This window comes from Adiantum capillus-veneris, chromosome 1, assembly GCF_014529385.1.
Source record: "Adiantum capillus-veneris isolate H3 chromosome 1, ASM1452938v2, whole genome shotgun sequence".
Taxonomy (NCBI): Eukaryota; Viridiplantae; Streptophyta; class Polypodiopsida; order Polypodiales; family Pteridaceae; genus Adiantum; species Adiantum capillus-veneris.
Window position 1 is genome coordinate 163,650,592 of NC_140931.1, and position 22,065 is coordinate 163,672,656.

General features: G+C 44.8%; 1 protein-coding gene across 1 annotated transcript in view; it reads right to left on the reverse strand.

Annotated features, from left to right (window-relative positions):
• Positions 1 to 21,805, reverse strand: part of LOC147465931 (vacuolar protein sorting-associated protein 32 homolog 2-like) — a 46,293-nt gene extending 24,488 nt beyond the window's left edge. The window contains exon 1 of the mRNA XM_086522785.1: positions 21,486 to 21,805. Within this exon, the coding sequence (XP_086378911.1) occupies positions 21,486 to 21,557 (72 nt within the window). The 5' untranslated portion in view covers positions 21,558 to 21,805. The remainder of the gene's footprint in view (positions 1 to 21,485) is intronic.
• Between the last annotated feature and the right edge of the window lie 260 nt (positions 21,806 to 22,065).

Here is a 22,065-nt window from a genome sequence, read left to right on the forward strand (position 1 = left end):
GAGTACCTCAAGAGGTCGGGCGGCAAAGTGCTTCTAAAGTATTCAAATACCCGCTTCGCATTCAACTTTCTTCTTGTACGCAGGCTGTCTGAATGTCAAAATGCGGTCCGACAGGTCTTCATCAGTGATGAGTTCACCACCTCCCCCTATGCAAAGACAGTTGCAGGGATTTTGTGCAAGGATAAGGCAGAGGATCTTGAGTTCTGGAAGGAGCTCAAGAGTCTAGATGCACAGGTAAAACCGGTGGTTCATTTGCTTCGAGTTCTGGATGGCATGGATCCTTGCATTGGCAAGATTTATGAGGCAATGGACCGCATGATTGAGCAGCTTGCACAGCTTGAGCCGAACGCAGAGCGATATGAGGAGATCCATGCGCTTTGCAGCTCGAGGTGGAATTCATATGCCTCTCCTTTACACTGGGCAGCGTACATGGTGGATCCAGAGTTCCAAGGTGCAGGGCAAGAGACAGATTGGGAAGTCATGAACCAATTTACAGAGATCTTAAACAAGATGGTTCTAGACAGAGATGGGCGACGCATTGTCAGAGATCAGCTAAGACAGTACAGAGAGATGCGGGGGTTATTTGGCAGTCCAGATGCTCAGATTGATCGCAGGAAAATAGGTTCAGTGCTTTGGTGGGAGGACTATGGCTATGATGGCCCTGAGCTTCAGAGATTGGCGATCAGTATTCTCAGCCAGTCAGTTAGTACCTCATGCTTGGAGCAATTGTGGAGTACCTTTAGCCACATTGCTTCCAAGAAGAGAAATCGGCTTGGAGTGGAGAAGGCTAATGATCTTGTCTTCGTCAGCGCAAATTTGAAAATGCTTTGCAAGAGTCCAGACAAACAAACAGATCCTTTTACACAATGGGTAATGGAGCAAGAGGCTTCTCAGGCGGGTGGAGATGCACATTCACCAACACCAGGTACTTCATCTGTGGCTGAGATCGAGCCGGACCTAGACCTCGATGATGAGGAATGGGAGGATGTGCATGATTTACAGCCGGCTACTACGGATTGGGAGGCCTCTCAGGCTAGTGGCTCTTGAGTCTTGAGTCTTTGCCATTTATCCACCTTTTTGTATGGCTGCTTGAGCCTTGCCCTCTTTGCCATTTGTAGCTACTAGCATCTTTATGGTATTTGTCACCTTCAGTCTTTTGGTATTGTGGTCACTGAAGTCTGGTTTGAACTTTGTCCCCCTTTGGTTTTTTTGTAGCACCTTGGCCGCTGGCGGCCCTTGAGGCTTGTTACTATGTTAGCCATAATTAATTCCAAAGTGTTATCTCTGACTACTACTCTTGCAATTATTTGAGAGCATTGTGTATGTACTATGGGCATTGTGTTTGCTCATTGTTGTTCATCTGGCTATGTACTCTGGGCGCCTCACATCCCAATCAGGTCATAATAAGGTTAAATGGTCTTCGAATCGTGTTTTTTGTGGGTATTAGAGTCAAAGGACTCTAGTACTACTTGTATTCAAACACATAACGCTAAAAAAATTAATTTGGGTGTTTTTTTAGCCTGCCGTTCCGCGCCGTTCCTGTTCCGGGCTCATTCCCGTTCCCCCGTTCCGCAAGGAGGCCCGTCGCCGTTCCCGTTCTGCGTTCCGGGTAACTCTGAAAGGTACTCCTTTCTGTGTCAAGATATGCAAAGGGGAAGCAACCTCTGCAAACTTTCGTATGAACCGCCTGTAGTACGAACACAATCCCAAGAAGCTTCTAACTTCATGGACATTCCTCAAATCGGGCCAATCACGGATAGTCTCTATCTTGGCCGGGTCCATTTGCACTCCTGCTGCTGACACACTATGTCCCAAAAAGTGTATCTCTGGTAGGAAAAATTCACTTTTCTTTGTATTAATCACTAACTTGTGATCTCGTAATGCCTGAAAGACTTGAAGCAGATGATCTCTGTGTTCTGCCTGATTCTTGGAGAAAACAATGATGTCGTCAAAGAAAGTGCCAACAAATAGCCTGTACTCTCAAAAAATCCTGTCCATCATCCGGTTAAATGCCGCAAGAGCATTGGTTAAGCCAAAAGGCATCACCAAAAACTCAAATAACCCAAAAGTCGTCCGAAAAGCTGTTTTGTAGACATCTCCTGGCGCTATCCTGATCTGATAATATCCACTCTTCAAGTCAATCCTGCTAAAGCACGAGGATCCCTGTAACCTGTCGAGTATATCATCGATCCTAGGAATCGGAAATCTGTTCTTGATGGTGATTTCGTTGAGTGCTATAATCGATGCACATTCTCCAAGATCCGTCTTTCTTTAAAACCAACAAAACTGGAGAGCAATACGGTGAAGTACTAGGCTGGACAAGACCCTTTTCCAAGAGGTATTTCACTAGGTTCATAATCTTTTCATTCTGTGCTCTGCTCACACGGTAAGGTGGCTGATTCGGTGGCGTGCTTCCAGGTATCAGATCAATGGTTTGATCTTCAGGCCCTCTGAAAAGCAATAGGCATGAGTGTGGAGAAAAATCTTGGCGTTCTTTTGATCAGGTCAAAACATATCAACCTTTATCCATCGTTCAGTTCTCTCCCAAAAGCATGAGTAAGATACTGAAGTTCATCAAGTACAATCTCTTAAGCCCTTCATTTATCAAAGTCGCTTTCTAGGCCTGGTAGTCAACCACGGCGTAGTTCTTGTGGTACCAAGGGATCCTGAGTAGAACGTCACTCGCGTGCCCTGAACACCCGTCATTGCAAACGAAGTTTGCAATGCTCGGTGGAATGGCAACATCCCATCCGGGTGCCAGTCGAACTACCTCCGTCTGTGGCGTCAATCTGTCGGGAGTAATTCCAAATCGAGCCGCCAATTCCAAGTGAAAAGAATTTAGCCTTGGCTCCTTCAAAAGAGCTTCCTGATGCTTCATTTGCCCCAAAAAGCGGTAAAGTTTGTACCTTCATTCATTTGATTCGATGCAAGTCCCACGCCATGTGGTACCAGTTCTGCTTTTCTATGCTTTTCTGCCATGTTCCTTAGCTGCTCTCAAACTCTCAGGCCTATCGTCGTCTTTATCATTCTGTTCTTTTTGTGCCTTTTTAGGACACTTCGCGGAGATATGTCCATGTTCCCCGCATCCAAAGCACTTCCCCTCTCTGATGAAGCGAGCTCTCTCCTCAGGAGTAAGCTTGGGTCGTGCATCCTTTTTCTCTGGGTTGCTCTTTTTCTTTCTACTTTCATTCCCAGAAGTCTGTTCGGCTCGTGTCATGGCCTCATCTGTGGGGTAGGTCAGACTGTCAGAGTGAATGGCAAAGCCCCGCTTCGCATGACTCATCGACTCCTGAATAGAAGCTGACTTCTGTTCCAAGCAGTGATCTCGGATCTCTATAGGTAGACCCAAGGTAAACCGCTCAATCTGTTCTCTGAATGAGATCTTCTTGAATGAAGAGGCGGGTAGAAAAGAGCTCCAGAATCTTTCACAATAAGCATTGATTGTATCTTTCTTGGTCATCCGAAGATGGTTCCAAGCAGCTCGTATATCTCGTTCATATTCTTGCGTCAACCAAGAAGAAATAAAAAGCTTCTTAATTTCAGCCATTTAACTGGCGCAGTCTTGTTTAAAAGAAGCGTGGACCACCAAGTACGAGCATTCCTCTTAAAGTAAGAGGCAGCTCTCCGAATCTTGGAGTGCTCTGAATAGCGTCCTCCCGCGAAAGCGATGTCAAACTGTTGTATAAAAGACAAAGCCTTCGAAGCATCTGAGTATCCAGAAAAAGTATCAAACTTGATCGAGTGGCCACCTTCCTTAAACTCTCGGACTATCTTGCTTTTATCTTCAAGAAAGTCATACTGGTTAGCTTTGTAAAAAAAAATTCTTCTTGTTCGCATAAAAGTTTCCGTCATCGGAATCTGAGCTGTCTGTAGACGAGTCCTCAGTAGAACTGTCAGTCTCTGGGCGAGATGTAACCTTCTTTGCCTTTTTCTTGCCCTTTCCGAAGCTTTGTTTCTTGCTTCGCTTTTTGCTTTTTCTGTCTTCTTCGCTCGAGTCTGAAGAGCTAAAAGAACTGTTAGAAGAAGAAGAAGAACTGGGTAAGCCTTCAAACTTGACACTCTTCTTCTGTTTCTTTGCCTTGTCAAAAGTCGACTTGACACTTGACACTCTTCTTCTGTTTCTTTGCCTTGTCAGTGCTTTTCTTCTGCTTTTTGCCGTGCTTTTTGGCTTTCTTCTGTGCGTCAAAAAGCTAAGCAATCCGTGCATCAACCACCTCTTCTAGTTCCTTCTCTGAATATTGTTTGGGATCAAAAGGTTTCTTGAAAGCAGATTTCGGGGGTGGTGTAGCGGTTTTCTACCACTATGCATGCACTTCCTGAAAAGAAGTCTCGCTCATATATTTTGCCAGTTTCGGATCCTTCGCAAAACTGAGCATCATCTTTGTTGCATTGCCGATCAATTGACGACGCTTCATCTCTTTTTGCTCCGCCTCAGTAGGCCGAGGCGGGCCATACTCTGTCTGAATCTTCGTTGTGATCCCAGCCCGCATCTCCAGATGCAGAGGGAGTCGATTGATCCTTGCGTGAAGCCATAGGTGCCGCGGAAAAAAAATTGGGGATCCGATTTCCCATATAAGAGAAATCGATCGTGCTCTGATACCACTATAACAGACTTGGACACTCCAAGTCAAGAATCAACCGCAACAGCACCAAATAACCGCTTCATGTAACAGACTTGGACACTCCAAATCAAGAATCAACCGCGACAACACCAAATAACCACTTCAAAACAATTCACAGATCACAATAGATTTGCACTTGCCCGGCGGAGTTCCGTGCCTAGAGATATTGGCCCCAAAGTCTGGCGCCCCTTTCGGTATTTCTTTTTGTATTAATCAATCATCAAAGTACAAGAGAGCGGTTAGGGTTTCACTCTCAGACTCTGCGTCCAGATGCTCTGAGAAGTGAGGCCCTCACCACTAATTTAAAGGTTACAAGGGATGCCCAAAAGCAGAGCCCCAAAAGCTTTTAAAATCAAAAGCATCAGTTCTCTCTCTCTCTTAGAGAGTCTTTTCTCTTTTTTTATAAAAAAAAGAGAGAGAATTGATGCTTTTGATTTTAAAATCTTTTGGGGCTCTGCTTTTGGGCATCCCTTGTAACCTTTAAATTAGTGGTGAGAGCCTCACTTCTCAGAGCATCTAGACGCAGAGTCTGAGAGTGAAACCCTAACCGCTCTCTTGTACTTTGATGATTGATTAATATAAAAAGAAATACCGAAAGGGGCGCCAGTCTTTGGGGCCAATATCTCTAGGCACGGAACTCCGCCGGGCCAGTGCAAATCTATTGTGATCTGTGAATTGTTTTGAAGTGGTAATTTGGTGCTGTCGCGGTTGATTCTTGACTTGGAGTGTCCAAGTCTGTTACAGTGGTATCAGAGCTCTGATGCGAGATACAAGACTTCAATAAATCTAAAATCACTGAATTGGCAATCTCAGATTGCCCGTCAGTCTGCAAGTGGAACGATGACGAGAACTGCAACCGCGTGCCAATGTTCTCCCAAATTGCCTTCCAAAACAAACTCATAAATCTGGGGTCTCTGTCGGAGACAATCGTCTCAGGCGTGCCATGTAATCGGAAAATCATCGTGATCATTCTATATTCTCGGGAGATAAAAAAAAAATGAAATCCATTTCAATATTTTCCCAGGGGCGGGTGGGTATGGGTAAAGGCTGTAACAATCCCTGTGCCTTATGCCTGTCAAACTTGACCTTCTGGCATACCAAGCAACTGCGCACAAACTCTTCCACATCCTTCTTCAGTCTCCGCCAAAAGAAATCTCTCTCTATCCCTTTCATGGTGGTAGCAATGCCGCGGTGACCCGTAAAAGGTGGACAGTGGCAATCAGTCATAACCTTTTCCCTCAACAGCTGTGTAACGCACAACATAGTCTTTTTCATCAAGTAGCCTTCCCGAAGGGAGTATCCAGCTACTGTCTCCCCATCTCGTATCCGTGTGAAAATATCTGCAAAATCTGTATCTGGGGCACACTGATCGACCATATCCTCGAAGCTCCTATGATGTATCGCGGAAATAGCCATAACCAACGGTTTTCGAGACAAAGCATCTGCCACCACATTCTTGTCCCTGCACATGGACAATCTGGAAGTGGAACTGTGACAAGATGTTCACCCACCGCATCTGCTTTTCCGAAAGCTGCTTCTGTGACAAGAAGTAGCGCAAACTCTGATGGTCTGTAAAGACAGTAAAATCCGCTCCGAGTAGGTAATGCCGCCACTGAGTAAGAGCGTAGATAACCGCCAAAAGCTCTTTCCCATAGATCTGTGTTGTCATCTCCGGCCTAGAGAACAAACGGCTCTCGTAAGCTATGACATGGCCTTCTTGCATCAAGACCGTACCCAGACTACGACCACAAGCATCACAAAATACTTCAAATGACTTCTGCAAGTCCGACAAAGTCAAATCTGATCCTGTAGTGAATTTCTCTTTCAATGTCCGAAAGGCAATCACCTCTGTGGGTCCCCACGAAAAAGGTACTCCTTTCTGTGTCAAGGTATGCAAAGGGGAAGCAACCTCTGCAAACTTTCGTATGAACCGCCTGTAGTACGAACACAGTCCCAAGAAGCTTCTAACTTCATGGACATTCCTCAAATCGGGCCAATCACGGATAGTCTCTATCTTGGCCGGGTCCATTCGCACTCCTGCTGCTGACACAATGTGTCCCAAAAAGTGTATCTCTAGTAGGAAAAATTCACTTTTCTTTGCATTAATCACTAACGTGTGATCTCGTAATGCCTGAAAGACTTGAAGCAGATGATCTCTGTGTTCTGTCTCATTCTTGGAGAAAACAATGATGTCATCAAAGAAAGTGCCAACAAATAGCCTATACTCTCGAAAAATCCTGTCCATCATCCGGTTAAATGTCGCAGGAGCATTGGTTAAGCCGAAAGGCATCACCAAAAACTCAAATAATCCCAAAAGTCGTCCGAAAAGCTGTCTTGTAGACATCTCCTGGGGCTATCCTGATCTGATGATATCCACTCTTCAAGTCAATCCTGCTAAAGCACGAGGATCCCTGTAACCTGTCGAGTATATCATCGATCCTAAGAATCGGAAATCTGTTCTTGATGGTGACTTCGTTGAGAGTGCTATAATCGATGCACATTCTCCAAGATCTGTCTTTCTTCAAAACCAACAACACTGGAGAGCAATACGGTGAAGTACTAGGCTGGACAAGACCCTTTTCCAAGAGGTCTTTCACTGAGTTCATAATCTTTTCATTCTGTACTCGGCTCACACGATAAGGTGGCCGATTCGGTGGCGTGCTTCCAGATATCAGATCAATGGTATGATCTTCAGGCCCTCTCAAAAGCAATCGGCATGAGCGTGGAGAAAAAAATCTTGGCGTTCTTTTCTTCATGTCAAAACATATTCAACCTTTATCCATCGTTCAGTTCTCCCAAAAGAATGAGTAAGAAAACTGAAGTTCATCAAGTACAATCTCTAAGCCCTTCATTTATCAAAGTCGCTTTCTCGGCCCGGTAGTCAACCACGGCGTAGTTCTTGTGGTACCAAGGGATCCCGAGTAGAACGTCACTCACGTGCCCTGAACACCCTTGTCATTGCAAACGAAGTTTGCCAATGCTCGGTGTAATGGCAACATCCCATCCGGGTGCCAGTCGAACTACCTCCGCCTGTGGCGTCCGTCTGTCGGGCGTAGTTCCAAATCGAGCCGCCAATTCCAAGTGAAAAGAAGTTGGCCTTGGCTCCTTCAAAAGAGCTTCCTGATCCTTCACTTTGCCCCAAAAAAAGCGGCAAAGTTTGTACTTTCATTCATTTGATTCGGTGCAGGTCCCACGCCATGTGGTACCAGTTCTGCTTTTCTATCTGCCCTTTCTGCCACATTCCTCAGCTGCTCTCGAACTCTCAGACCTGTCGTCGTTTTTATCATGCTGTTCTTTCTATGCCGTATCAGGGCACTTCGCGGAAATATGTCCATGTTCCCCGCATCCAAAGCACTTCCCCTCTCTGATGAAGCGAGCTCTCTCCTCAGGAGTAAGCTTGGGTCGTGCATCCTTTTTTTTTCTCTGGGTTGCTCTTTTTCATTCTACTTTCATTCCCAGAAGTCTGTTCGGCTCGTTGTGTCATGGCCTCATCTGTGGGGTAGGTCAAACTGCCAGAGTGAATGGCAAAGCCCCGCTTCGCATGACTCATCAACTCCGGAATAGAAGCCGACTTCTGTTCCAAGTAGTGATCTCGGATCTCTGTAGGTAGACCCAAGGTAAACCGCTCAATCTGTTCTCTGAACGAGATCTTCTTGAATGAAGAGGCGGGTAGAAAAGAGCTCCAGAATCTTTCACAATAAGAATTCACTGTATCGCTCTTGGTCATCCGGAGATGATTCCAAGCAGCTCGTATATCTCGCTCAAACTCTTGAGTCAACCAAGAAGAAATAAAAAGCCTCTTGAATTTCAGCCATGTAACTGGCACAGTCTTGCTTAATAGAAGCGTGGACCACCAAGTGCGAGCATTCCCCTTAAAGTAAGAGGCAGCTCTCCGAATCTTGGAGTGCTCTGAATAGCGTCCTCCCGCGAAAGCGATGTCAAGCTGCTGTATAAAAGACAAAGCCTTCGAAGCATCTGAGTATCCTGAAAAGTATCAAACTTGATCGAGTGGCCACCTTCCTTAAACTCTCGGACTTTCTTGCTTTTATCTTCGAGAAAGTCATACTGGTTGGCTTTGTAAAAATTCTTCTTGTTCGCATAAAACTTTCCGTCATCGGAATCTGAGCTGTCTGTAGACGAGTCCTCAGTAGAACTGTTAGTCTCTGGGCGAGATGTAGCCTTCTTTGCCATTTTCTTGCCCTTTCCGAAGCTTTGTTTCTTGCTTCGCTTTTTGCCTTTTCTGTCTTCTTCGCTCTAATCCGAGGAGCTAGAAGAACTGTCAGAAGAAGAAGAAGAAGAACTGGGTAGGTCTTCAAACTTGACGCGCTTCTTCAATTTCTTTGCCTTGTCAAATGTCGACCGACGACCCAAATATGCCGGGAAGTAGTGCCTTTCTTCTGCTTTTTGCCGTGCTTTTTGGCTTTCTTTTGCGTGTCAAAAAGCTGAGCAATCTGTGCATCAACCACGTTCTCCAATTCCTTCTCCGTATATTTTCTTGGAGGCAGAAGGTTTCTTGAGAGCGGGTTTTGGGAGTGGTGTTGTGGTTCTCTGCCACTCCATTTGTACCTCTTTCAAAGAGGTCTGGTTCATATATTTTGCCATCTTCGGGTCCTTGGCAAAATTGAGCATCATCTTTGTTGCATCGCCAATCAATTGACGACGCTCAATCTCTCTTTGCTCCGCCTGAGTAGGCCGAGGCGGGCCATACTCTCTGTCTGAATCTTCGTTGTGATCCCAGCCCGCATCTCCAGATGCAGAGGGAGTCGACTGATCATTGCCTGAAGCCATAGGTGCCGCGGAAAAAAAATTCGGGGATCGGATTTCCCGTAGAAGAGAAATCGGCCGTGCTCTGATACCACTGTAACAGACTTGGACACTCCAAATCAAGAATCAACCGTGACAGCACCAAATAACCACTTCAAAACAATTCACAGATCACAATAGATTTGCACTGCCCGGCGGAGTTCCGTGCCTAGAGATATTGGCCCCAAAGTCTGGCGCCCCTTTCGGTATTTCTTTTTGTATTAATCAATCATCAAAGTACAAGAGAGCGGTTAGGGTTTCACTCTCAGACTCTGCGTCCAGATGCTCTGAGAAGTGAGGCCCTCACCACTAATTTAAAGGTTACAAGGGATGCCCAAAAGCAGAGCCCCAAAAGCTTTTAAAATCAAAAGCATCAGTTCTCTCTCTCTCTTAGAGAGTCTTTTCTCTTTTTTTATAAAAAAAAAAGCAAAAGCAAAATTCGCGTCGCTCATCATTTTCCACAAAAAAATAATAATAATAATAATAATAATCCGCCTCCGCGATTTCCGGAATTTAGGGTTTTGGCAAAAATTAGGGTTTGCAGGAATTTTAGGGTTTCTGGCAGAAATTAGGGTTTCTGTTGTCCGCCACGTCATCACTTTGTGACACTTCAAAACAAGTCAAAGATCACAGTAGATGTACACTGGCCCGGCGGAGTTCCGTGCCTAGAGATATTGGCCCCAAAGACTGGCTTCCCTTTCGGTATTTCTTTTTATATTAATCAAATCAAAGTACAAGAGAGTGGCTAGGGTTTCACTCTCAGACTCTGCGTCCAGATGCCCTGAGAAGTGAGGCCCTCACCACTAATTTAAAGGTTACAAGGGATGCCCAAAAGCAGAGCCCCAAAAGCTTCAAATCAAAAGCAATTGCTCTCTCTCACAGAGAGTCAAAACTTGAAAGCAAAAGCATTCTCTCTCTCTTTCTCATATTGTAGAGAAAAAGCAAAATTTACGTCGCTAATCATTTTCAAAAAAAAATTAATAGCCTCCGCGACTTTCGAAAATTAGGGTTTTTGGCAAAATTAGGGTTTGCAAGAATTTTAGGGTTTTTGGCAATAATTAGGGTTTCTGTTGTCCGTAGCCACGTCATCACTTTGTGACATCACTCCTAGCACCACACTGTACATAGAGTAGAAAGGAAGCACTCCATAGCTCTTAACCTGTGACAGGTTCTCAATGAAGCATCCCCCCAGCATAAATTGAGAGAGAGAGAGAGAGAGAGAGAGAGACGACACGCGACACGGAGTGGCGGAATTCCACCCTAGAGAGTATTGGCCCCAAATATTGGCGCCCCTTTCGGTATTTCTTTATATTGCATCAACACAATACAAGCCGGTACTCCAGACTCTGCACCTTCTCCAGGAAGCATGCTAGAGAATGAGCTCTAACCTCATATTTAAAGGCCCTTGACCTAAAAAGCAATTATAGTGAAAAGCCTTAAAACTCAAAAGCATCTGGTCTTAAAATCCGGAATTTCGTACAGCTGCCACATCATCAGCCAGCGCAAAACGCGAAAATCCGAACAACATGCCACGTCATGAGCCACAACAACAATTATTTTACAAGCATACAACCAAACGCTCCCTAGGCATCGGCCTACGTCGTTCGGAGTTTTTCAAACAAACAACGAAACGCTCCCCAGGCATCGACCTGCGTCATTTCGAGGTTCAAACAATACCAAAACAATATTTCTCACTTCTCCACCCGGGAGTAAAATCACCAATCCTTGAAACCAGTATCAAACCAGAGTCGAACAATTCAAATCGGCACCAAAACAGATACCATCCATTTCAAGCAAATTCCGAACAGGATCACCTAACAAGTTCAAACACAGAATTCAAACTTAAAAAGCAATCTCGATCATCAGTCAAGCTCGAAAAGTCGACTGACTTTCTATCCTGAAACCTGCATCAAAAATTAGGGTTAGGTTCATCCCATAGGGTCGTAGCTGAGCACAGCATGGTCCTTCAGCTCTTGGACAAACAGTGTTTCTTTGGCGGCGATGGTAGTCCCAAGATAGCAACCGCAATGGACCTCCAAGGTCATCTGCTTGTGAAGAGACCTCTACTGAGAGATGTCGAGAAATTTCAAGTTATAATCTGCTAGGGTTTCCATGGCAAGCATTTCAGGATACCCCACTCTACCAAAAGTTGCACTCCAAAGGAAGATGTTAGAAACCATATAACTTCGGGCAAAAATTTTCTTGAAAGCTTGCCAAGTACTTGGAGTATGTTGCTTGGTAGCTGTAGACATCAACATCTGCATGGCACTGCTTTTGAGAAAAACAGTGACTCCAAACAAATCTTGAATCCTTCTTTTGCAAGTGATCTTAATGGCTTATGCCCTGTACGACATGAGCGGTGAAGACGGGAGCGCGCCCGATGCACGATTATCATCGATGAAGTAAGGGTGGGAGTGGCTAATAAGTCCGGGTTGGAGGGCGAAGATACCCCAAATAAGAAGATACCTCAAATAAAAATCCAATAGCTCTATCTGCCTCTTTTGTAGGACCGGAATGCTTTCAGAAAAGCACACGCCTGATGCTCTGATACCACTGTCACAAGACAGGCACCATGTGCCGATAGAAAAGAATAGACTGAACAGACTTTTAGTACTTCAATAAATACACAACCGAGAGAGAAAGAGACGACACGAGACACGGAGTGGTGGAATTCCACCCCAAAGAGTATTGGCCCTAAACATTGGCGCCCCTTTCGGTATTTCTTTATATTGCATCAACACAGTACAAGCCGGTACTCCAGACTCAGCACCTTCAAGCATGCCAGAGAATGAGCCCTAACCTCATATTTAAAGGCCCTTGGCCTAAAAAGCAATTATAGTGAAAATCCTTCAAACTCAAAGCATCTGGTCTAAAAGCAATGCTCAAAAGCTGCCAGCATAAAATCCGGAATTTCGTACAGCTGCCACCTCATCAGCCAACGCAAAACGCGGAAATCCATACAGCATGCCACGTCATCAGCCAACGTGATTTTCGGAAATCTGCCACGTCATCAGTCAGCTTCGCGATTTCCCCTGTGTGTGTGTGAGTCTTGCTTTATTTCCTTTGTGTCACTTGGGGCCCCATCGGATGGGGTCCCCATAAGTTGGTAGGACTTCTTCTTCTGTTACTTGTTCTTCTTAAGGTTTAGGCCCCTCGGCCAGCATCTGTAAGTTGGCTCCATTCTTCAGGGCTTTGACACGTCAGCAGTTTGTTACAGAGCATATGTTAGTACCTAGTTCTACACCCACTATTGGACATTGACGACGTTAGTGAGAATGTCATGGTATTTAGTCAATACTATGCATGATGGAGTTGATGTTATATTGTCTTGTGGGTGACTACCATGGGTCTATACCTTGCACTTTCCTTCATGGGAGAATCTGGGCTTATTCTAGATTCATCTAGGTATGTCTTCATTATGTTCTTGTTGTGCCCTTTTGGGGCACTTCGCGGAGACGTGCCCATGTTCCCCGCATCCAAAACACTTCCCTTCTTTGATGTAACTAGCCCTCTCTCGAAGAGTGAGCTGGGGTCATGTATCCTTGTCTTTCTTTTCTTGGAAACTCTTTCTCTTTCTACTTTCATTGTTAGAAGTCTGTTGAGTTCTATGAGTCAAGATCTCATCAGTGGGGTAAGTCAAATTTCCCGAATGTATCGCAAAACCCCGTTTCACATGACTCATCAATTCTTGAATAGAATTTGACTTTTGGTCCAAGCAGTAGTCTCGGAACTCTGTAGGAAGTCCGTAGCAAAACTGCTCAATCTATTTCTTAAACAAGACCTTCTTAAATGAAGAGGTTGGTAAAAAAGAGTTCCAAAATCTCTCACAATAAGCGTCCAAAGAATCTCCCTTGGTCATCCAAAGATGATTCCAAGCGGTTCGTATCATAGTTACCCGGAACGCGGAACGAGAACGGCGACGGGATCCCCCGTGGAACGGGGAGGGGCCTGGAACGGGAACGTCGTGGAACGGGAGGCATAAAAACACCCAAATAATGCAATTTCAAGCTCTTTGTGATTGAATAGAAGTAGTATCAAAGTCCTTTGACTCTTAACACTCACAAAACACTTGATTTGAAGACCATTCAGTCTTACTATGACAAACGTGTGTCGTGTAGACTTGAAAGCTTGAGAGGGGGAGAGAGGGAAGGGGGGAGAGACTCGAGAGAGAGCTTAAAGTTGAGAGAGAGAGGGAGGGAGCTTGAGAGAGAGGGGGAGAGCTTTTAGCCTTGTAGACTCTAGAGTCTAGACTTCAAAGCTTGAAAGAGGCTAGAGCTTGAGAGTCGAGAGTCGAGAGGGTAGAGCTTTAGCTTTGGCCCTTGAAAGCTTGTGTGCATAGTGAAGGTAAGGGGTGGGGGAAGGGACATTTAACAAGGGGAAGGCTCACAAGACAAATCACCAAAATCTGAAAATCTGCCCATTCCCAGCCGTTCCGGGCCGTTCCGGACCGTTCCGGGCCTGCCGTTCCGGTACCAAAAGTCCCTGCGGAACGTCTGGCCGTTCCGGGCCGTTCCAGACCATGTAACCCCCCCGGAACGCCGTTCCGGCGTTCCCTGCCCATGGGATGGCGTTCCCCGGTAACTCTGGTTCGTATATCTCGTTTGTACTCCCGAGTCAACCAAGAAGAAATAAAGAGCCTTTTGAATTTCAACCATTTAAATGGAGCTTCCTGCCTCAAAAGAAGAGTGGACCACCATGTTTTCCCTTGAAGAAAGATGTAGCCCTCCTAATCTTGGAGTGCTCTGAGTAATGCCCTCCAGAGAAAGCTATGTCAAACTGTTGAATGAAGGCCAAAGCCCTCGGAGCATCTCGGAACCAAAAAAGGAGTCAAACTTAATCGACTGTCCACCTTCTTTGAATTTCTTTTACTTTCTTGCGTTTGTCTTCGAAAAAGTCATATTGGTTGGCTCTGTAAAAATGCTTCTTCTTTGCATAAAACATATGATCGTTGAAGTCCGAACTATCTGAGGATGACTCCTTTGTAGAACTGTCAGAAACTTGGCGAAATTTGGGCTTCTTTGCTTTTTCTTGCCCTTTCCGAAGCTTTGCTTTTTGCCTCGCTTTTTGCCTTTTTTGTCTTCTTCGCTCGAGTCAGAAGAGCTAGAAGAACTGTTAGAAGAAGAAGAAGAAGAAGAACTGGGTAGTCCTTCAAATCGTACACCCTTCTTTTGCTTTCTTGCCGATGCAAAAGAAGATTGACGACCCAAATAACCCGGGAAGTCAGTCCCTTTCTTGTGCTTTTTCTCTTGCTTTTTCGATCTGTTGTTTGCGTCCAAAAGCTGACTAATCTGTGCCTGAACCACCTCTTGTAATTCTTGCTCTGTAAACATCCTCGGAGAGAGAGGTTTCTTGATTGCCGGTTTGATGGGTGGTTGTGTGGCTTTCTGCCACTGGGTGTGCACTTCTACGATAGATTGTTGAGACAAAATTTTTGCAAATTTCGGATCCTTCGCAATTTTAATCATCTACTTTGTTGGCTCGTCAACATGCTGTCGACATTCCATCTCTTCAAGTTCGAACTGAGTAGGCCGAGGTGGCCCCTACTCTTCCTCTGTTTGATCATGTAAATTTTCTTCGGCATCTCCTGGCACATTAGCAGATGCAAAAGAAGTCAACTGAGTCTTGTTGGAATCCATAAGTGCACGAGAAAAGGATCGGATTTCCCGGTAGAAGAGAAATCGGCCGCGCTCTGATACCATTGTAACAAACTTAGACACCCCAAAGATTTTGCCGCGACGCAGCAGAGATTCACTTCAAAACAATTCACAAAAACGACACGGCCCGACGTGGTTCCGTGCCCAGAGGTATTGGCCCCAAAGACTGGCGCCCCTTTCGGTATTTCTTTTTATATTAATCTGTGTTCAAAGTACAAAGAGGACCCAAAGGTCTCTCTCAGACTTTGCGTCCAGATGCTCTGAGAAGTGAGCCCCAAAGGCCACTTATAAAGAGTTTACAAGGGATGCTAAAAGCAGAGCCCCAAAAACAGGTAGTCTCAAAAGCAAAAGGCCCAAAAAGCAACCAACGCTCTTGGCGGAAATCCGTACAGTCTCATCAACGCTTTTTGCACCGCAAATTGCGGAGATTCAGTACAGCAACCACGTCAACAGCTCTTGCACATTATTTTAATGTCCAGTTGTCCCTTTTGGCCCCTCGGCAGTTGTCCATAAGTTGGCACAACTTCTTATTGGGCATGCCATGTCACCGGTTTGTGACAATTGGGCTCACCAGCCTTTCATCCATTCTCTCTCTCTCTCTCTCTTTCTCTCTCTCTCTCTCTCTCTCTCTCTCTCTCTCTCTCTCTCTCTCTCTCTCTCTCTCGTTGCACACTCCGACATGGTACCAGAGAGAGGTGTGCTCCCTTGATGGGTCATCGCCTTCCCTCTTCTCCAACGCCATCCTTTAGCCTTAGCGTCCTCTCCCTGCCCTTATCGTTTTTTTCCCTTGGTGTTAATTGACTCTATTGTCGTATGTCTAAAAACACCAATAGTAATCACCCGCGATTATGCCTGCAAAACAACCAAAGCATAAAAACTTTCTTCAATAGACACTTACTCGATGTACCTATGCACTAGACTCCACAAATACAATTTTTCTACAAAGACATCAGTCACTGGTCAATCACATTTCTGTCGAGGGTCTAAGATACAAATCATGATCATTGTGACCTATTTAGCAATCACATCCAGACCACACTGATCTTTTCACAGATGTCTTGATCTACTAAATGTTGTCACTATCAGATTCATATCCTTTCGCACATTTCAAGCAAACCATGGCCATGGCCATCCCCACAAGACAATACATTCACAAAGCATGTAATTCACAAAATCACACTTAGTTCACACTGAACGCTATGTTTCAATCATTCAATCTATCTAGAACTCTTGATGCACCTAGATCCCTGTGTAGCCATCTCATCCTTTCGGAACTTGCAACAGTATCCAATCATCTCATCCAGATAGAAATCTTTTTATCCTTCTCTCGAGAAAGTAACACAGGGGCTCCCCATGGGGATTTACTTGGCCGAACGAAACCCCTGTCGAGATAATTGTTTAGTTGTCATTGAATCTCGTCCTCTTCGGTTTTACTAAACCGATAGGGTTGCTTCAAAGAAGGCTGACTACCGGCCGCCACTTCAATGGCATGATCTACTCCTCTCAAAGGCGGCAAGCCAGGAGGTAGATCGTCAGGAAAAACATCCTTGAAATTACTCATGATTTCTTCGATAAGGGTGGACTCCTCAGAATCCCGAAGTTCAATAGAAGAACATGAAACATTTTTACGAAATTCAATGACACAGGTACCAAGCACTAATGAACCAAACCATGTAGATGATATACAGTGATAAAAGTCCACATCAGAAAACTTTGTAGCCTTAAACATTTCTAAAGCAGTGACACTTAGTATTGCATACCCATTATTTACAGAAATCTGATCACAAAGCAAAACAGACACATGAGGGATGTATTGTTTAACAAAAACAAGAGTGATGTATATGGTCTCTATACAATGTATCTTATTTATCAAAAAACCATGGAATTTCTAAGATAACATGTGCTCTATCTAGGCGCATAATGTGGAAATCCAAGTTCTCTTTGTAATCGGCTAGCTCGAGCGTCAAGTCAGAAACCACCTTATTCCATACATTAGTATCTTCGCCATGAGCCATGTCACAAACTGCTCACGTGTCAAGTCAATGAAGAACAGAGCCAACCTTCAGATCACGGCCGAGGGGCCTAAACCCTAAGAAGAACAAGCAACAGTAGAAGAAGAAGTTTCACCAACTTATGTTATGGGACCCCGTTCGATGAGGCCCAAGTGACATAAAGGCATATAAATAAAGCAGGACTCACACACACACACACACACACACACACACAGAGCATTGCGTGGAGATGACGTGGCAACTGCACGGAAAAAACCCGGATTTTGCGCTGACATGATGACGTGGCAAACTGTACGGATTTTTGTGATTTACGATGGCAACTTTTGAGCATCTGCTTTTAGACCAATTGGCATGCTTGCAGGAGAAGGTGCAAAGTCTGGAGTATCGGCTTGTACTGTGTTGATGCAGTATAAAGAAATACCGAAAGGGGCGCCAAGGTTTGGGGCCAATACTCTCTGGGGTGGAATTCCGCCACTCCGTGTCACGTGTGCTCTCTCTCTTTCAGTTAAGTTGTTATTGAAGTGCTAAAAGTCTTGTTCAGTCTGTTCTTTTCTATCGGACGTGGTACCCGTCCAGTGACAAGCCATCTTCACGCAATACTCAAGGTCAGTGGTCACTGTCCCACGGTTGCAAGCGCAGTTTCTATACTAATTTTGCATCCACAAAATTATGTGCACATCGTGACCATTGATCTTTCTAGGAAAACGGAGAAGATCGTGCTTATCAAACACTTTGGTGCTAAATGTGTAATCAATGCATGAACTATGCGCTAAGTGATGGGTTTCAACTTGAATTAAATCAGAGTTACCTGAGATCTCGTGAATTTGAACCAAAGGGTGTCCTTACGGTTTCTTGGTCTTCTTCTTGGGGCAGTCTTTAATTTGGTGGCCCGTCTGGCCACAACCAAAACAAGCTCCCTTCTTCACAGCATCAACAATAACGACATTCGTGGCTTTCTTCTTCTCTTGAGCACCACGAGAGGTGGTCTCGACGGCGATTTGGACCTTTGCTGGAATCGGGGCCGCTTTTTCGAAGTGCCCTTGCCAGATTGGTGATTAGAACTTCTTTTCTTCTCATAATTCGCTCCATTTATCAAAAGAAATGTTCTGGCATTCTCGACATCGATCGTGGCTTTATCCTTAATGAAGGACCAATAGTAATTTTGATGCAAACCTAGCAGATACATGTGCACAACATGTGTAGAGTCTACCTCGCAGAAGGTGAGTGCCTCCTTGAAAGCTGTAGTGTACTTGTCAAAGGATAAATGTTCATCGGAAGGCTTTGTAGTTTAGCATTGGCTTTCACAGGATCCATTTATTTTTTTAAAGGAAAAGATCCTTCTATTAGTTAATAAAACAGCCCATAGGGCTACAACCACCTCTACTAGAGAGGGCTACATCAACCATAAGGGGAGACTCTCCCAATGAAAAAACAGCATACGTACAATGAGGGTTAAATCAAGAGATGGGAGGAGGGGAAAGCCACATAGGTGGACGGTAGTGCCATCTGAGCTCACCCCGGACCATGGTGAACAAAGGCCAAGGGAGCCAGAGTCGAAGGAACTCCTTTGTGCCCTCCCGCATGCAGTCGGAGCTGCCTTGAAGTCTCTCGAACTGTTCCCTGAGAGTATGGATCAACTCCAACCAAAAATCTCGAACAGTCTCCGCTGGTGCTTTTGCGAAGGTTCGGGAGGCTTTAGCAAAATCTCAAGAAAGACACAAGAAGGCAGCAAATTGACACCGTCGCGATTTGAAATTAAAGGAAGACGATTGGGTGCTCTTACGTTTTGAGAAGGCACGCCTGAGAAAGAAAAAGGGAAAGGAGCAGCTTTTTCCAAAGCTTAGCATGAGATATTATGGACCTTTCCAGATAAAAGAAAAGATAAATGATGTCTCCTTTAGACTGAAGCCGCCCGATACTTGGAAAATTCACAATGCTTTTCATGTGAGTCTCTTGAAGCCTTTTAAAGGCGATGTGCCTGATGATGGGGAGCCAGATCAACAACCCAAAGTGGAGGAAAGCGAGGAGATACTCGTTCCAGAACAGATATTGGCACATAAAGATAGAAAGATTAAAGGTAAAGTGATTAGGCGGTTCTTGGTTAAATTCAAGAACTATCCTACATTCGATGAGAAGTGGATGGAGGAGGAGGAGGAGGACCTAGCAGATACTCCTCAGGTTTTGGAACTTTACCTTGAAGCATTCGGTTTAGCATAGTCTACTCCGATAGAACCCCGATCTTAGCATGGGTGAATCTAGTGCAGCGGGCTTGCACAAGAGGGGAGTCACTCCGCTCCTTTGTCAACGGATTACCCCGATTGATATAGAGTCACTGATGTACCTTTGGGTTTCAAGGATACTGGTGGGCTGACAATATTTTGCTGTATGACTTTATGAAGTGGAATTCCCGAAAATGATATTGATTGATTTGTACTTGACTTGTTTGAGTGCAGAAATTGAAAGACGAAATGACCGCAACATTTCGATCTCATAAATCTCTATAGACATGATTGCAATAAGGATTAGTTAATCGGCCATCTGTGAGGTCTCAACTGGATCTAGATGCGATTACTAAATATATTGCCGATTAATCATGGTTTGAGATTTGGAATGCATTTGAATGTGATTTGTCATGTGATGTCCTCTGATGTCAAGTGCTGCATGTGATGTCCGATGACGTGGCTGTCAATTTTGTACAAGTGCTAGATGTGTTGTGCCTAATGCGTCGTTACTAACAGCTAGTGTCTACTAAGACAGTTTATGGCCTCTGTCTGTTTTGCAGGCGTAATCGAGGGCAATTACAATTCTTTCAAGAGGGGGGTATGTCACAAACCGGTGACGTAGCATGCCCAATAAGAAGTTGTGCCAACTTATGGAGAACTGCCGAGGGGCCAAAAGGGACAACTGGACATTAAAATAATGTGCAAGAGCTGCTGACGTGGCTGCCGTGCGGAATCTCCGCAATTTGCGGCGCAAAAAGCGCTGACCAGACTATACGGATTTCCGCCAAGAGCACTGGCTGCTTTTTGGGCCTTTTGCTTTTGAGACTACCTGCTTTTGGGGCTCTGCTTTTAGCGTCCCTCGTAAAGTCCTTATAAGTGGCCTTTCGGGCTCACTGCTCAGAGTATCTGCACGCAGAGTCTAAGAGTGAGACCCTCGGGCCCTCTTTGTACTTTGAACACAAATTAATATAAAAACAAATACCGAAAGGGACGCCAATCTTTGCGACCAATACCTTTGGGCGCAGAACTACATCGGGCCGTGTCGTGTTTGTGGACTGTTTCGAAGTGAATCTCTGTTGTGTGGCGGCAGAATCTTGACTTGGGGTGTCCAAGTTTGTTACACCAATAACTCCAGATGGCAAACTTTGAGAATGATACTAAACAAACCACATAGAGCCCCCTAGGACACATGTGTAGTAAGCCAAGGTAAGGTCGGGCAAATCTCAACATCAAATACCAAAGAGTACGGGAACAAGAAGCCAATGCTGAGAGGACTGACATGGGCCCCTCGAAGCAAAAGGGATGGGCTCCTCCTAAGACGGCTATTTCTTGCTCCAGTATAGTCACAAAATATTAGCTCTATAGAAAATATTATTGGATGTATCTCCTAGTATTAGCTTTCAAAAATTTTGAGAGTCAAGACAGGTAGACCATCGATTACTTGAGTTGTTACAGAAAGGCTGCAGCCCCTTGATGAAGAGCACACTATAAAGCACAAATACAAAATATGACAACCTGAGTGCATTAGCACATCCTTCACCCCACCTCATAAAGCTGAGATTTGAAGCAATACTGAGACAGATATCATACCCTTTTAATAGTGCAGAGCGCCTTAAACGGTACCAAAAAAGCCCTCTTCTCTTCTCACTTCCTCTTTTCATCCTAAAGCGCCTTGTCTATTTACACACAAAGGCAAAAGGTGTTCCCCATAAAAAAATCCACCACCGAGGAATATTCTAGTCCTTACAGACTACTCTGCTCCTATCCATATAAGAATCTTTGGTCAATACCCTAATCAGACTGTCAAGATCATCTCCACTCTAAACCAAGTTGTCAAACATGCTCAAATAAGCGGAAAAGAAGAGGCCATTTGCCAAAATTGTAACACAAAATCTTGTTAGTGATTGCATGCAGAACCGATTTCAAAGGTAGGAACCGACACGTATGATGTATCCAGAGTTCAACATAATTTAATGTAATTTTTGGTTTAAAAAAAAGGCTCGCCTTCTGATTTGACAATATGGCATGTGTGTTTCCACGCTTGCAAGTGCGTCGCAGGATTTTTCGTGTGCATACACGTGTGTGTGTGTGTGTGTGTGTGTGTGTGTGTGTGTGTGTGTGTGTGTGTGCGTGCGCGCGTGTAGAAAGCTCAAGAAACCATGAAGTGCTTACCTCGCTAAGCTTCTCAAGGGTAGCGAGGGTTGTTGGCTCCTGTTTGGGCTTTCCAAATAAACGGCTAAACATTCTGAAGGCGCCTCAAGCAGTGACTCTCTGCTTTCTCCGAAGATCAGTCACAGAAGAACACCTAACGACACACACACACACACAGAGAGAGAGAGAGAGAGAGAGAGAGAGAGAGGGAGAGAGAGAGAGAGAGAAGACACTGACGCGAAGAAGGAACGCGAGAGTTTTTTATCAAGCTCGCGATGTCAACTTTCTCTCACACGCGCATCATTTGTGCCTTCTTCCTCAAGGACAGCGAAATCGCTTTGCCCGTCCTCATTACAACAGGAAGGAGTAACTTTCTAATTAAAATAAAATTCCAATTAAAAATTTGTATAGTAGGGTACCAGCTGATTTTAAATGTTTAAATAGTGAGAATGAAGAGATGATTCCAGGACTATTTGCAGGGGAGTGGGAAGGGCGGAGGCAAGCCGTGTGGATGCCGTGCTCTTGTCTGCCCAATTAGGGATCTCTCTCTTTCTCTCACTCTCGCGCACGAAGCAAAGTTCTCTCTTCCTCCCTCTCGTCC